Raw genomic sequence first — 17,307 nt, 5'->3', positions numbered from 1 at the left:
CCCTATTCCTATGTAGTACTACTGTTGACCAGGGCCATATTCCTATGTAGTGCACTAATGTTGACTAGGCCATATTCCCTATATAGTGCACTAATGTTGACCAGAGCCCTATTCCCATATAGTGGCACTACTATAGACCAGAGCCCTATTCCCTATATAGTGGTACTACTATAGGCACCAGGGCCCTATTCCCTATGTAGTGCACTACTGTTGACCAGGGCCATATTCCTATGTAGTGCACTAATGTTGACCAGGGCCCTATTCCCTATATAGTGGCACTACTATAGACCAGAGCCCTATTCCCTATATAGTGGTACTACTATAGACCAGGGCCCTATTCCTATATAGTGCACTACTATAGACCAGAGCCCTATTCCCTATATATGGTACTACTATAGACCAGAGCCCTATTCCCTATATAGTGGTACTACTATAGACCAGAACCCTATTCCCTATAGTGGTACTACTATAGACCAGGGCCATATTCCCTATATAGTGGCACTACTTTAGACCAGAGCCCTATGGGGGCTTCTGCCCTTCTGGTCTAAAGTAGTGCACTACAGGGCCCAGTGCAATAAATAGGGAGCCATTTGGTACACATAGACAGAATATAGACAGAGGACTTTACAGGTAGTTTACATATAGACAGGATATAGACAGAGGACTTTACAGGTAGTTTACATATAGACAGAATATAGACAGAGGACTTTACAGGTAGTTTACATATAGACAGAATATAGGACTTTACAGGTAGTCTACATATAGACAGATAGACTTTACAGGTAGTTTACATATAGACAGAGGACTTTACAGGTAGTTTACATATAGACAGAGGACTTTACATAGTTTACATATATAGACAGAATATAGACAGAGGACTTTACAGATAGTCTACATATAGACAGAGGACTTTACAGATAGTTTACATATAGACAGAGGACTTTACAGGTAGTCTACATATAGACAGGATATAGACAGAGGACTTTACAGGTAGTCTACATATAGACAGGATATAGACAGAGGACTTTACAGGTAGTTTACATATAGACAGAAGACTTTACAGATAGTTACATATAGACAGATATAGACAGAGGACTTTACAGGTAGTTTACATATAGACAGAATATAGACAGAGGACTTTACAGGTAGTTTACATATAGACAGAATATAGACAGAGGACTTTACAGATAGTAGAGGACTTTACAGATACATATAGACAGATATAGACAGAGGACTTTACAGGTAGTTTACATATAGACAGAATATAGACAGAGGACTTTACAGGTAGTTTACATATAGACAGGATATAGACAGAGGACTTTACAGGTAGTTTACATATAGACAGATATACAGAGGACTAGACATATAGACAGAGGACTTTACAGGTAGTTTACATATAGACAGAATATAGACAGAGGACTTTACAGGTAGTTTACATATAGACAGAATATAGACAGAGGACTTTACAGGTAGTTTACATATAGACAGAGGACTTTACAGGTAGTTTACATATAGACAGAATATAGACAGAGGACTTTACAGGTAGTTTACATATAGACAGAATATAGACAGAGGACTTTACAGGTAGTTTACATATAGACAGAGGACTTTACAGGTAGTCTACATATAGACAGAATATAGACAGAGGACTTTACAGGTAGTCTACATATAGACAGAATATAGACAGAGGACTTTACAGGTAGTTTACATATAGACAGAATATAGACAGAGGACTTTACAGGTAGTCTACATATAGACAGGATATAGACAGAGGACTTTACAGGTAGTTTACATATAGACAGAAGACTTTACAGGTAGTCTACATATAGACAGGATATAGACAGAGGACTTTACAGGTAGTTTACATATAGACAGCATATAGACAGAGGACTTTACAGGTAGTCTACATATAGACAGAATATAGACAGAGGACTTTACAGGTAGTTTACATATAGACAGAGGACTTTACAGGTAGTTACATATAGACAGAATATAGACAGAGGACTTTACAGGTAGTTTACATATAGACAGAATATAGACAGAGGACTTTACAGGTAGTTTACATATAGACAGAATATAGACAGAGGACTTTACAGATAGTCTACATATAGACAGAATATAGACAGAGGACTTTACAGGTAGTTTACATATAGACAGAATATAGACAGAGGACTTTACAGGTAGTTTACATATAGACAGAACTTTACAGATAGTCTACATATAGACAGAATATAGACAGAGGACTTTACAGGTAGTTTACATATAGACAGAAGACTTTATAGACATATAGACAGAATATAGACAGAGGACTTTACAGATAGTCTACATATAGACAGAATATAGACAGAGGACTTTACAGGTAGTTTACATATAGACAGAGGACTTTACAGGTAGTCTACATATAGACAGAATATAGACAGACTTTACAGATAGTTTACATATAGACAGAATATAGACAGAGGACTTTACAGGTAGTTTACATATAGACAGAATATAGACAGAGGACTTTACAGGTAGTTTACATATAGACAGAAGACTTTACAGGTAGTCTACATATAGACAGAATATAGACAGAGGACTTTACAGATAGTTTACATATAGACAGAATATAGACAGAGGACTTTACAGGTAGTCTACATATAGACAGAATATAGACAGAGGACTTTACAGGTAGTTTACATATAGACAGGATATAGACAGAGGACTTTACAGGTAGTTTACATATAGACAGAATATAGACAGAGGACTTTACAGGTAGTTTACATATAGACAGAGGACTTTACAGGTAGTCTACATATAGACAGAATATAGACAGAGGACTTTACAGGTAGTTTACATATAGACAGGATATAGACAGAGGACTTTACAGGTAGTTTACATATAGACAGAATATAGACAGAGGACTTTACAGGTAGTTTACATATAGACAGAGGATACAGGTAGTCTACAGAGACAGACTTTACAGGTAGTTTACATATAGACAGAGGACTTTACAGGTAGTTTACATATAGACAGAGGACTTTACAGGTAGTTTACATATAGACAGAATATAGACAGAGGACTTTACAGATAGTCTACATATAGACAGAGGACTTTACAGATAGACAGAATATAGACAGAGGACTTTACAGGTAGTCTACATATAGACAGGATATAGACAGAGGACTTTACAGGTAGTCTACATATAGACAGGATATAGACAGAGGACTTTACAGGTAGTTTACATATAGACAGAAGACTTTACAGATAGTTTACATATAGACAGGATATAGACAGAGGACTTTACAGGTAGTTTACATATATAGACAGAATATAGACAGAGGACTTTACAGGTAGTTTACATATAGACAGAATATAGACAGAGGACTTTATAGACATATAGACAGAGGACTTTACAGATAGTCTACATATAGACAGCATATAGACAGAGGACTTTACAGGTAGTTTACATATAGACAGAATATAGACAGAGGACTTTACAGGTAGTTTACATATAGACAGAATATAGACAGAGGACTTTACAGGTAGTTTACATATAGACAGAATATAGACAGAGGACTTTACAGGTAGTTTACATATAGACAGAGGACTTTACAGGTAGTTTACATATAGACAGAATATAGACAGAGGACTTTACAGGTAGTTTACATATAGACAGAATATAGACAGAGGACTTTACAGGTAGTTTACATATAGACAGAGGACTTTACAGGTAGTTTACATATAGACAGAATATAGACAGAGGACTTTACAGGTAGTTTACATATAGACAGAATATAGACAGAGGACTTTACAGGTAGTTTACATATAGACAGAGGACTTTACAGATAGTCTACATATAGACAGAATATAGACAGAGGACTTTACAGGTAGTCTACATATAGACAGAATATAGACAGAGGACTTTACAGGTAGTTTACATATAGACAGAATATAGACAGAGGACTTTACAGGTAGTTTACATATAGACAGGATATAGACAGAGGACTTTACAGGTAGTTTACATATAGACAGAGGACTTTACAGGTAGTTTACATATAGACAGAATATAGACAGAGGACTTTACAGGTAGTCTACATATAGACAGAATATAGACAGAGGACTTTACAGATAGTTTACATATAGACAGGATATAGACAGAGGACTTTACAGGTAGTTTACATATAGACAGAGGACTTTACAGGTAGTTTACATATAGACAGAATATAGACAGAGGACTTTACAGGTAGTTTACATATAGACAGAATATAGACAGAGGACTTTACAGGTAGTTTACATATAGACAGAATATAGACAGAGGACTTTACAGATAGTCTACATATAGACAGAATATAGACAGAGGACTTTACAGGTAGTTTACATATAGACAGAATATAGACAGAGGACTTTACAGGTAGTTTACATATAGACAGAGGACTTTACAGGTAGTTTACATATAGACAGAATATAGACAGAGGACTTTACAGGTAGTTTACATATAGACAGAATATAGAGACTTTACAGATAGTCTACATATAGACAGAATATAGACAGAGGACTTTACAGATAGTCTACATATAGACAGAATATAGACAGAGGACTTTACAGGTAGTTTACATATAGACAGAGGACTTTACAGGTAGTCTACATATAGACAGAATATAGACAGAGGACTTTACAGATAGTCTACATATAGACAGAATATAGACAGAGGACTTTACAGGTAGTTTACATATAGACAGAATATAGACAGAGGACTTTACAGGTAGTTTACATATAGACAGAATATTTACAGATAGTCTACATATAGACAGAATATAGACAGAGGACTTTACAGGTAGTTTACATATAGACAGAAGACTTTACAGGTAGTCTACATATAGACAGAATATAGACAGAGGACTTTACAGATAGTTTACATATAGACAGAATATAGACAGAGGACTTTACAGGTAGTCTACATATAGACAGAATATAGACAGAGGACTTTACAGGTAGTTTACATATAGACAGAATATAGACAGAGGACTTTACAGGTAGTCTACATATAGACAGAATATAGACAGAGGACTTTACAGGTAGTTTACATATAGACAGAATATAGACAGAGGACTTTACAGGTAGTCTACATATAGACAGAATATAGACAGAGGACTTTACAGGTAGTTTACATATAGACAGAATATAGACAGAGGACTTTACAGGTAGTTTACATATAGACAGAGGACTTTACAGGTAGTTTACATATAGACAGAATATAGACAGAGGACTTTACAGGTAGTTTACATATAGACAGAATATAGACAGAGGACTTTACAGATAGTTTACATATAGACAGAATATAGACAGAGGACTTTACAGGTAGTTTACATATAGACAGAGGACTTTACAGGTAGTCTACATATAGACAGAATATAGACAGAGGACTTTACAGGTAGTCTACATATAGACAGAATATAGACAGAGGACTTTACAGGTAGTTTACATATAGACAGAATATAGACAGAGGACTTTACAGGTAGTTTACATATAGACAGAATATAGACAGAGGACTTTACAGGTAGTTTACATATAGACAGAATATAGACAGAGGACTTTACAGGTAGTTTACATATAGACAGGATATAGACAGAGGACTTTACAGGTAGTTTACATATAGACAGAATATAGACAGAGGACTTTACAGATAGTTTACATATAGACAGAATATAGACAGAGGACTTTACAGGTAGTCTACATATAGACAGAATATAGACAGAGGACTTTACAGGTAGTTTACATATAGACAGAATATAGACAGAGGACTTTACAGGTAGTTTACATATAGACAGAATATAGACAGAGGACTTTACAGGTAGTTTACATATAGACAGAGGACTTTACAGATAGTTTACATATAGACAGAATATAGACAGAGGACTTTACAGGTAGTCTACATATAGACAGAATATAGACAGAGGACTTTACAGGTAGTTTACATATAGACAGAATATAGACAGAGGACTTTACAGGTAGTTTACATATAGACAGAATATAGACAGAGGACTTTACAGGTAGTTTACATATAGACAGAATATAGACAGAGGACTTTACAGGTAGTTTACATATAGACAGAATATAGACAGAGGACTTTACAGGTAGTTTACATATAGACAGGATATAGACAGAGGACTTTACAGGTAGTTTACATATAGACAGAATATAGACAGAGGACTTTACAGGTAGTTTACATATAGACAGGATATAGACAGAGGACTTTACAGGTAGTTTACATATAGACAGAATATAGACAGAGGACTTTACAGGTAGTTTACATATAGACAGAGGACTTTACAGGTAGTTTACATATAGACAGAATATAGACAGAGGACTTTACAGGTAGTTTACATATAGACAGAATATAGACAGAGGACTTTACAGGTAGTTTACATATAGACAGAATATAGACAGAGGACTTTACAGGTAGTTTACATATAGACAGAGGACTTTACAGGTAGTCTACATAGACAGAGGACTTTACAGGTAGTTTACATATAGACAGAGGACTATAGTTTACATATAGACAGAGGACTTTACAGGTAGTTTACATATAGACAGAATATAGACAGAGGACTTTACAGGTAGTTTACATATAGACAGAGGACTTTATTTACATATAGACAGAGGACTTTACAGGTAGTCTACATATAGACAGGATATAGACAGAGGACTTTACAGGTAGTCTACATATAGACAGGATATAGACAGAGGACTTTACAGGTAGTTTACATATAGACAGAAGACTTTACAGATAGTTTACATATAGACAGGATATAGACAGAGGACTTTACAGGTAGTTTACATATAGACAGAATATAGACAGAGGACTTTATAGTTTACATATAGACAGAATATAGACAGAGGACTTTACAGGTAGTCTACATATAGACAGAGGACTTTACAGATAGTTTACATATAGACAGAATATAGACAGAGGACTTTACAGGTAGTTTACATATAGACAGAATATAGACAGAGGACTTTACAGGTAGTTTACATATAGACAGAATATAGACAGAGGACTTTACAGGTAGTCTACATATAGACAGAATATAGACAGAGGACTTTACAGGTAGTTTACATATAGACAGAATATAGACAGAGGACTTTACAGGTAGTTTACATATAGACAGAGGACTTTACAGGTAGTTTACATATAGACAGAATATAGACAGAGGACTTTACAGGTAGTTTACATATAGACAGAATATAGACAGAGGACTTTACAGGTAGTTTACATATAGACAGAGGACTTTACAGGTAGTTTACATATAGACAGAATATAGACAGAGGACTTTACAGGTAGTCTACATATAGACAGAATATAGACAGAGGACTTTACAGGTAGTTTACATATAGACAGAGGACTTTACAGGTAGTTTACATATAGACAGAATATAGACAGAGGACTTTACAGGTAGTTTACATATAGACAGAATATAGACAGAGGACTTTACAGGTAGTTTACATATAGACAGAATATAGACAGAGGACTTTACAGGTAGTTTACATATAGACAGAATATAGACAGAGGACTTTACAGGTAGTTTACATATAGACAGAGGACTTTACAGGTAGTCTACATATAGACAGAATATAGACAGAGGACTTTACAGGTAGTTTACATATAGACAGAGGACTTTACAGGTAGTTTACATATAGACAGAATATAGACAGAGGACTTTACAGGTAGTCTACATATAGACAGAGGACTTTACAGATAGTTTACATATAGACAGAGACTTTACAGGTAGTTACATATAGACAGGATATAGACAGAGGACTTTACAGGTAGTCTACATATAGACAGGATATAGACAGAGGACTTTACAGGTAGTTTACATATAGACAGAGGACTTTACAGATAGTCTACATATAGACAGGATATAGACAGAGGACTTTACAGGTAGTTTACATATAGACAGAATATAGACAGAGGACTTTACAGATAGTTTACATATAGACAGAGGACTTTACAGGTAGTTTACAGAATATAGACAGAGGACTTTACAGACATATAGACAGGGACTTTACAGGTAGTTTACATATAGACAGAATATAGACAGAGGACTTTACAGATAGTTTACATATAGACAGAATTTATAGTTTACATATAGACAGAGGACTTTACAGGTAGTTTACATATAGACAGAATATAGACAGAGGACTTTACAGGTAGTTTACATATAGACAGAATATAGACAGAGGACTTTACAGGTAGTTTACATATAGACAGAATATAGACAGAGGACTTTACAGGTAGTTTACATATAGACAGAATATAGACAGAGGACTTTACAGGTAGTTTACATATAGACAGAAGACTTTACAGGTAGTCTACATATAGACAGGATATAGACAGAGGACTTTACAGGTAGTCTACATATAGACAGAATATAGACAGAGGACTTTACAGGTAGTTTACATATAGACAGAGGACTTTACAGGTAGTCTACATATAGACAGAATATAGACAGAGGACTTTACAGGTAGTTTACATATAGACAGAATATAGACAGAGGACTTTACAGATAGTCTACATATAGACAGAGGACTTTACAGGTAGTTTACATATAGACAGAATATAGACAGAGGACTTTACAGGTAGTTTACATATAGACAGAATATAGACAGAGGACTTTACAGGTAGTCTACATATAGACAGAATATAGACAGAGGACTTTACAGGTAGTTTACATATAGACAGAATATAGACAGAGGACTTTACAGGTAGTTTACATATAGACAGAAGACTTTACAGGTAGTCTACATATAGACAGGATATAGACAGAGGACTTTACAGGTAGTCTACATATAGACAGAATATAGACAGAGGACTTTACAGGTAGTTTACATATAGACAGAATATAGACAGAGGACTTTACAGGTAGTTTACATATAGACAGAAGACTTTACAGGTAGTCTACATATAGACAGGATATAGACAGAGGACTTTACAGGTAGTCTACATATAGACAGAATATAGACAGAGGACTTTACAGATAGTTTACATATAGACAGGATATAGACAGAGGACTTTACAGGTAGTCTACATATAGACAGAATATAGACAGAGGACTTTACAGGTAGTTTACATATAGACAGGATATAGACAGAGGACTTTACAGTAGTTTACATATAGACAGGATATAGACAGAGGACTTTACAGGTAGTTTACATATAGACAGAATATAGACAGAGGACTTTACAGGTAGTTTACATATAGACAGAGGACTTTACAGGTAGTCTACATATAGACAGGATATAGACAGAGGACTTTACAGGTAGTTTACATATAGACAGGATATAGACAGAGGACTTTACAGGTAGTTTACATATAGACAGGATATAGACAGAGGACTTTACAAGTAGTTTACATATAGACAGGATATAGACAGAGGACTTTACAGGTAGTTTACATATAGACAGAATATAGACAGAGGACTTTACAGGTAGTTTACATATAGACAGAGGACTTTACAGGTAGTCTACATATAGACAGAATATAGACAGAGGACTTTACAGGTAGTTTACATATAGACAGAATATAGACAGAGGACTTTACAGGTAGTTTACATATAGACAGGATATAGACAGAGGACTTTACATATAGTTTAATATAGACAGAGGACTTTACAGGTAGTTTACATATAGACAGGATATAGACAGAGGACTTTACAGGTAGTTTACATATAGACAGAGGACTTTACAGATAGTCTACATATAGACAGAGGACTTTACAGGTAGTTTACATATAGACAGAATATAGACAGAGGACTTTACAGATAGTTTACATATAGACAGAGGACTTTACAGGTAGTTTACATATAGACAGAATATAGACAGAGGACTTTACAGGTAGTTTACATATAGACAGAGGACTTTACAGGTAGTCTACATATAGACAGAGGACTTTACAGGTAGTTTACATATAGACAGAATATAGACAGAGGACTTTACAGGTAGTTTACATATAGACAGAGGACTTTACAGGTAGTCTACATATAGACAGAATATAGACAGAGGACTTTACAGGTAGTTTACATATAGACAGAATATAGACAGAGGACTTTACAGGTAGTTTACATATAGACAGAATATAGACAGAGGACTTTACAGGTAGTCTACATATAGACAGAATATAGACAGAGGACTTTACAGGTAGTTTACATATAGACAGAATATAGACAGAGGACTTTACAGGTAGTCTACATATAGACAGAGGACTTTACAGGTAGTTTACATATAGACAGCATATAGACAGAGGACTTTACAGGTAGTTTACATATAGACAGAGGACTTTACAGGTAGTCTACATATAGACAGAGGACTTTACAGGTAGTTTACATATAGACAGCATATAGACAGAGGACTTTACAGGTAGTTTACATATAGACAGCATATAGACAGAGGACTTTACAGGTAGTTTACATATAGACAGAATACAGACAGAGGACTTTACAGGTAGTTTACATATAGACAGAATATAGACAGATGACTTTACAGGTAGTTTACATATAGACAGAGGACTTTACAGGTAGTTTACATATAGACAGAATATAGACAGAGGACTTTACAGGTAGTTTACATATAGACAGAGGACTTTACAGGTAGTTTACATATAGACAGAGGACTTTACAGGTAGTTTACATATAGACAGAATATAGACAGAGGACTTTACAGGTAGTTTACATATAGACAGAATATAGACAGAGGACTTTACAGGTAGTTTACATATAGACAGAATATAGACAGAGGACTTTACAGGTAGTTTACATATAGACAGCATATAGACAGAGGACTTTACAGGTAGTTTACATATAGACAGAATATAGACAGAGGACTTTACAGGTAGTTTACATATAGACAGAATATAGACAGAGGACTTTACAGGTAGTTTACATATAGACAGGATATAGACAGAGGACTTTACAGGTAGTCTACATATAGACAGAATATAGACAGAGGACTTTACAGATAGTTTACATATAGACAGAATATAGACAGAGGACTTTACAGGTAGTTTACATATAGACAGAATATAGACAGAGGACTTTACAGGTAGTTTACATATAGACAGAGGACTTTACAGGTAGTTTACATATAGACAGAGGACTTTACAGGTAGTTTACATATAGACAGAATATAGACAGAGGACTTTACAGGTAGTTTACATATAGACAGAATATAGACAGAGGACTTTACAGGTAGTTTACATATAGACAGAGGACTTTACAGATAGTTTACATATAGACAGAGGACTTTACAGATAGTTTACATATAGACAGAATATAGACAGAGGACTTTACAGGTAGTTTACATATAGACAGAATATAGACAGAGGACTTTACAGGTAGTTTACATATAGACAGAATATAGACAGAGGACTTTACAGGTAGTTTACATATAGACAGAGGACTTTACAGGTAGTTTACATATAGACAGAATATAGACAGAATATAGACAGAGGACTTTACAGGTAGTCTACATATAGACAGAGGACTTTACAGGTAGTTTACATATAGACAGAATATAGACAGAATATAGACAGAGGACTTTACAGGTAGTCTACATATAGACAGAGGACTTTACAGGTAGTTTACATATAGACAGAATATAGACAGAGGACTTTACAGGTAGTTTACATATAGACAGGATATAGACAGAGGACTTTACAGGTAGTTTACATATAGACAGAATATAGACAGAGGACTTTACAGGTAGTTTACATATAGACAGAATATAGACAGAGGACTTTACAGGTAGTTTACATATAGACAGAATATAGACAGAGGACTTTACAGATAGTTTACATATAGACAGAATATAGACAGAGGACTTTACAGATAGTTTACATATAGACAGAATATAGACAGAGGACTTTACAGGTAGTTTACATATAGACAGAATATAGACAGAGGACTTTACAGGTAGTTTACATATAGACAGAGGACTTTACAGGTAGTTTACATATAGACAGAGGACTTTACAGGTAGTTTACATATAGACAGAATATAGACAGAGGACTTTACAGGTAGTTTACATATAGACAGAATATAGACAGAGGACTTCACAGGTAGTTTACATATAGACAGAGGACTTTACAGGTAGTTTACATATAGACAGAGGACTTTACAGGTAGTTTACATATAGACAGAATATAGACAGAGGACTTTACAGATAGTTTACATATAGACAGAATATAGACAGAGGACTTTACAGGTAGTCTACATATAGACAGAATATAGACAGAGGACTTTACAGGTAGTTTACATATAGACAGAATATAGACAGAGGACTTTACAGGTAGTTTACATATAGACAGAATATAGACAGAGGACTTTACAGGTAGTCTACATATAGACAGAATATAGACAGAGGACTTTACAGGTAGTCTACATATAGACAGAGGACTTTACAGGTAGTTTACATATAGACAGAATATAGACAGAGGACTTTACAGGTAGTTTACATATAGACAGAATATAGACAGAGGACTTTACAGGTAGTTTACATATAGACAGAATATAGACAGAGGACTTTACAGGTAGTCTACATATAGACAGAATATAGACAGAGGACTTTACAGGTAGTCTACATATAGACAGAGGACTTTACAGGTAGTTTACATATAGACAGAATATAGACAGAGGACTTTACAGGTAGTTTACATATAGACAGAATATAGACAGAGGACTTTACAGGTAGTTTACATATAGACAGAGGACTTTACAGGTAGTTTACATATAGACAGAATATAGACAGAGGACTTTACAGGTAGTCTACATATAGACAGGATATAGACAGAGGACTTTACAGATAGTCTACATATAGACAGAATATAGACAGAGGACTTTACAGGTAGTTTACATATAGACAGCATATAGACAGAGGACTTTACAGGTAGTCTACATATAGACAGGATATAGACAGAGGACTTTACAGGTAGTTTACATATAGACAGAGGACTTTACAGGTAGTCTACATATAGACAGAATATAGACAGAGGACTTTACAGGTAGTTTACATATAGACAGAGGACTTTACAGGTAGTTTACATATAGACAGGATATAGACAGAGGACTTTACAGGTAGTTTACATATAGACAGAATATAGACAGAGGACTTTACAGGTAGTTTACATATAGACAGAATATAGACAGAGGACTTTACAGATAGTCTACATATAGACAGAGGACTTTACAGGTAGTTTACATATAGACAGAATATAGACAGAGGACTTTACAGATAGTTTACATATAGACAGCATATAGACAGAGGACTTTACAGGTAGTTTACATATAGACAGAATATAGACAGAGGACTTTACAGATAGTCTACATATAGACAGAGGACTTTACAGGTAGTTTACATATAGACAGAATATAGACAGAATATAGACAGAGGACTTTACAGGTAGTCTACATATAGACAGAGGACTTTACAGGTAGTTTACATATAGACAGAGGACTTTACAGGTAGTTTACATATAGACAGCATATAGACAGGATATAGACAGAGGACTTTACAGGTAGTTTACATATAGACAGCATATAGACAGAGGACTTTACAGGTAGTTTACATATAGACAGGATATAGACAGAGGACTTTACAGGTAGTCTACATATAGACAGAATATAGACAGAGGACTTTACAGGTAGTTTACATATAGACAGAATATAGACAGAGGACTTTACAGGTAGTTTACATATAGACAGAATATAGACAGAGGACTTTACAGGTAGTCTACATATAGACAGAATATAGACAGAGGACTTTACAGGTAGTTTACATATAGACAGAATATAGACAGAGGACTTTACAGATAGTTTACATATAGACAGGATATAGACCGAGGACTTTACAGGTAGTTTACATATAGACAGAGGACTTTACAGATAGTTTACATATAGACAGAATATAGACAGAGGACTTTACAGGTAGTCTACATATAGACAGAATATAGACAGAAGACTTTACAGGTAGTCTACATATAGACAGGATATAGACAGAGGACTTTACAGGTAGTCTACATATAGACAGAATATAGACAGAGGACTTTACAGGTAGTTTACATATAGACAGAGGACTTTACAGGTAGTCTACATATAGACAGAGGACTTTACAGGTAGTTTACATATAGACAGAATATAGACAGAGGACTTTACAAGTAGTTTACATATAGACAGAATATAGACAGAGGACTTTACAGGTAGTTTACATATAGACAGAGGACTTTACAGATAGTTTACATATAGACAGAATATAGACAGAGGACTTTACAGATAGTTTACATATATACAGAATATAGACAGAGGACTTTACAGGTAGTCTACATATAGACAGAGGACTTTACAGATAGTCTACATATAGACAGAATATAGACAGAGGACTTTACAGGTAGTCTACATATAGACAGAATATAGACAGAGGACTTTACAGGTAGTTTACATATAGACAGAGGACTTTACAGGTAGTTTACATATAGACAGAATATAGACAGAGGACTTTACAGGTAGTTTACATATAGACAGAAGACTTTACAGGTAGTCTACATATAGACAGGATATAGACAGAGGACTTTACAGGTAGTCTACATATAGACAGAATATAGACAGAGGACTTTACAGGTAGTTTACATATAGACAGCATATAGACAGAGGACTTTACAGGTAGTCTACATATAGACAGGATATAGACAGAGGACTTTACAGGTAGTTTACATATAGACAGGATATAGACAGAGGACTTTACAAGTAGTTTACATATAGACAGAATATAGACAGAGGACTTTACAGGTAGTTTACATATAGACAGAAGACTTTACAGATAGTCTACATATAGACAGGATATAGACAGAGGACTTTACAGGTAGTTTACATATAGACAGGATATAGACAGAGGACTTTACAGGTAGTTTACATATAGACAGGATATAGACAGAGGACTTTACAGGTAGTTTACATATAGACAGAATATAGACAGAGGACTTTACAGGTAGTCTACATATAGACAGAATATAGACAGAGGTCTTTACAGGTAGTTTACATATAGACAGAATATAGACAGAGGACTTTACAGGTAGTTTACATATAGACAGAGGACTTTACAGGTAGTCTACATATAGACAGAATATAGACAGAGGACTTTACAGGTAGTTTACATATAGACAGAATATAGACAGAGGACTTTACAGGTAGTTTACATATAGACAGAATATAGACAGAGGACTTTACAGGTAGTCTACATATAGACAGAATATAGACAGAGGACTTTACAGGTAGTTTACATATAGACAGAATATAGACAGAGGACTTTACAGGTAGTTTACATATAGACAGAATATAGACAGAGGACTTTACAGGTAGTTTACATATAGACAGAATATAGACAGAGGACTTTACAGGTAGTCTACATATAGACAGAATATAGACAGAGGACTTTACAGATAGTTTACATATAGACAGAGGACTTTACAGATAGTCTACATATAGACAGAATATAGACAGAGGACTTTACAGATAGTCTACATATAGACAGAATATAGACAGAGGACTTTACAGATAGTCTACATATAGATAGCATATAGACAGAAGACTATGTTGTGTGGAAGAGGACTCACCTAGCCAGGTTAAAAGCATCATCCACAACCTGGGCTCTGTTGATCACTGGAATAGCCTGAATATAAACACAGGGACATTGAAATATGTCTGGGTCCCATATTGGGACAGTCAGCAGGCTTTGTGCTGGTCTTCCTGGGACATAGTAATTTAGCAGGTTAGAAAGCATCATTATCATATGGACTGTTACCTCATGGTCTGTGCTGAGCTGGGTGAGGAGGTCATTATCATATGGACTGATACCTCATGGTCTGTGCTGAGCTGGGTGAGGAGGTCATTATCATATGGACTGTTACCTCATGGTCTGTGCTGAGCTGGGTGAGGAGGTCATTATCATATGGACTGATACCTCATGGTCTGTGCTGAGCTGGGTGAAGAGGTCATTATCATATGGACTGTTACCTCATGGTCTGTGCTGAGCTGGGTGAGGAGGTCATTATCATATGGACTGTTACCTCATGGTCTGTGCTGAGCTGGGTGAGGAGTCATTATCATATGGACTGATACCTCATGGTCTGTGCTGAGCTGGGTGAAGAGGTCATTATCATATGGACTGTTACCTCATGGTCTGTGCTGAGCTGGGTGAGGAGGTCATTATCATATGGACTGTTACCTCTTGGTCTGTGCTGAGCTGGGTGAGGAGGTCATTATCATATGGACTGATACCTCATGGTCTGTGCTGAGCTGGGTGAGGAGGTCATTATCATATGGACTGTTACCTCATGGTCTGTGCTGAGCTGGGTGAGGAGGTCATTATCATATGGACTGATACCTCATGGTCTGTGCTGAGCTGGGTGAAGAGGTCATTATCATATGGACTGTTACCTCATGGTCTGTGCTGAGCTGGGTGAAGAGGTCATTATCATATGGACTGATACCTCATGGTCTGTGCTGAGCTGGGTGAGGAGGTCATTATCATATGGACTGTTACCTCATGGTCTGTGCTGAGCTGGGTGAGGAGGTCATTATCATATGGACTGATACCTCATGGTCTGTGCTGAGCTGGGTGAGGAGGTCATTATCATATGGACTGATACCTAATGGTCTGTGCTGAGCTGGGTGAAGAGGTCATTATCATATGGACTGATACCTCATGGTCTGTGCTGAGCTGCATGAGGAGTCGATCCCAGTTACTACTGTCATAGTTGACCCTGAAGAATCCAGAAACCTTGGTATTGGCCAACATCCAATCAGATCCCAAAGTTTTCATTGGTAGATGGGTGGCTGTATTTGAAAGAATCAGGAAATAAATGATTATCCTTCACATCATAGAGCCAACAGATTTCTTTAATGCGTCCCAATTGGACCCTATACCCTATATAGTGCACTACTATAGACCAGAGCCCTATTCCCTATATAGTGCACTAATGTTGACCAGGGCCATATTCCCTATATAGTGCACTAATGTTGACCAGAGCCCTATTCCCTATATAGTGGCACTACTATAGACCAGAGCCCTATTCCCTATATAGTGGTAGTACTATAGACCAGGGCCCTATTCCCTATGTAGTGCACTACTGTTGACCAGGGCCATATTCCCTATGTAGTGCACTAATGTTGACCAGGGCCCTATTCCCTATATAGTGGCACTACTATAGACCAGAGCCCTATTCCTATATAGTGGTACTACTATAGACCAGGGCCCTATTCCCTATATAGTGCACTACTA

At 35.8% G+C, this 17,307-nt stretch overlaps 1 protein-coding gene and 1 long non-coding RNA gene across 51 annotated transcripts in view; one reads left to right on the top strand and one right to left on the bottom strand.

Moving 5' to 3' along the window:
* Positions 1-601: 601 nt before the first annotated feature.
* LOC127923830 (uncharacterized) lies at positions 602-15,574 on the top strand. 50 transcript variants are annotated; one of them, XR_008115647.1, is made up of 16 exons: positions 864-1,032; positions 1,243-1,326; positions 1,585-1,657; positions 1,815-1,898; positions 3,567-4,466; positions 5,142-5,707; positions 6,075-6,399; positions 7,133-7,634; positions 8,979-9,104; positions 9,303-9,386; positions 10,525-11,444; positions 11,613-11,696; positions 11,823-12,125; positions 12,199-12,753; positions 12,995-13,224; positions 14,848-15,474. It is a non-coding gene; the product is annotated as an uncharacterized LOC127923830 (long non-coding RNA). The 50 variants fall into 50 exon arrangements; XR_008115671.1 differs by lacking the exon at positions 1,815-1,898 and adding an exon at positions 1,742-1,783 and having other exon boundaries at positions 3,912-4,466; XR_008115648.1 differs by having other exon boundaries at positions 1,585-1,783; positions 1,857-1,898.
* Positions 15,575-15,590: 16 nt separating this feature from the next.
* The window catches only part of LOC127923829 (aminopeptidase Ey-like), a 33,922-nt gene continuing 32,205 nt past the window's right edge, over positions 15,591-17,307 (bottom strand). Inside the window, exons 12-13 of the mRNA XM_052507861.1 lie at positions 16,729-16,862; positions 15,591-15,696 (exon numbers count right to left, since the gene is read on the bottom strand). Coding sequence (XP_052363821.1) covers positions 15,637-15,696; positions 16,729-16,862 — 194 coding nt within the window. The 3' untranslated portion in view covers positions 15,591-15,636. The remainder of the gene's footprint in view (positions 15,697-16,728; positions 16,863-17,307) is intronic.

The sequence above is a fragment of the Oncorhynchus keta genome, unplaced genomic scaffold (genome assembly GCF_023373465.1).
Source record: "Oncorhynchus keta strain PuntledgeMale-10-30-2019 unplaced genomic scaffold, Oket_V2 Un_contig_3294_pilon_pilon, whole genome shotgun sequence".
In the NCBI taxonomy this organism is placed as follows: Eukaryota; Metazoa; Chordata; class Actinopteri; order Salmoniformes; family Salmonidae; genus Oncorhynchus; species Oncorhynchus keta.
The sequence above is the reverse complement of the archived record's forward strand: the minus strand, read 5'-3'. Positions and strand labels throughout refer to the sequence as shown.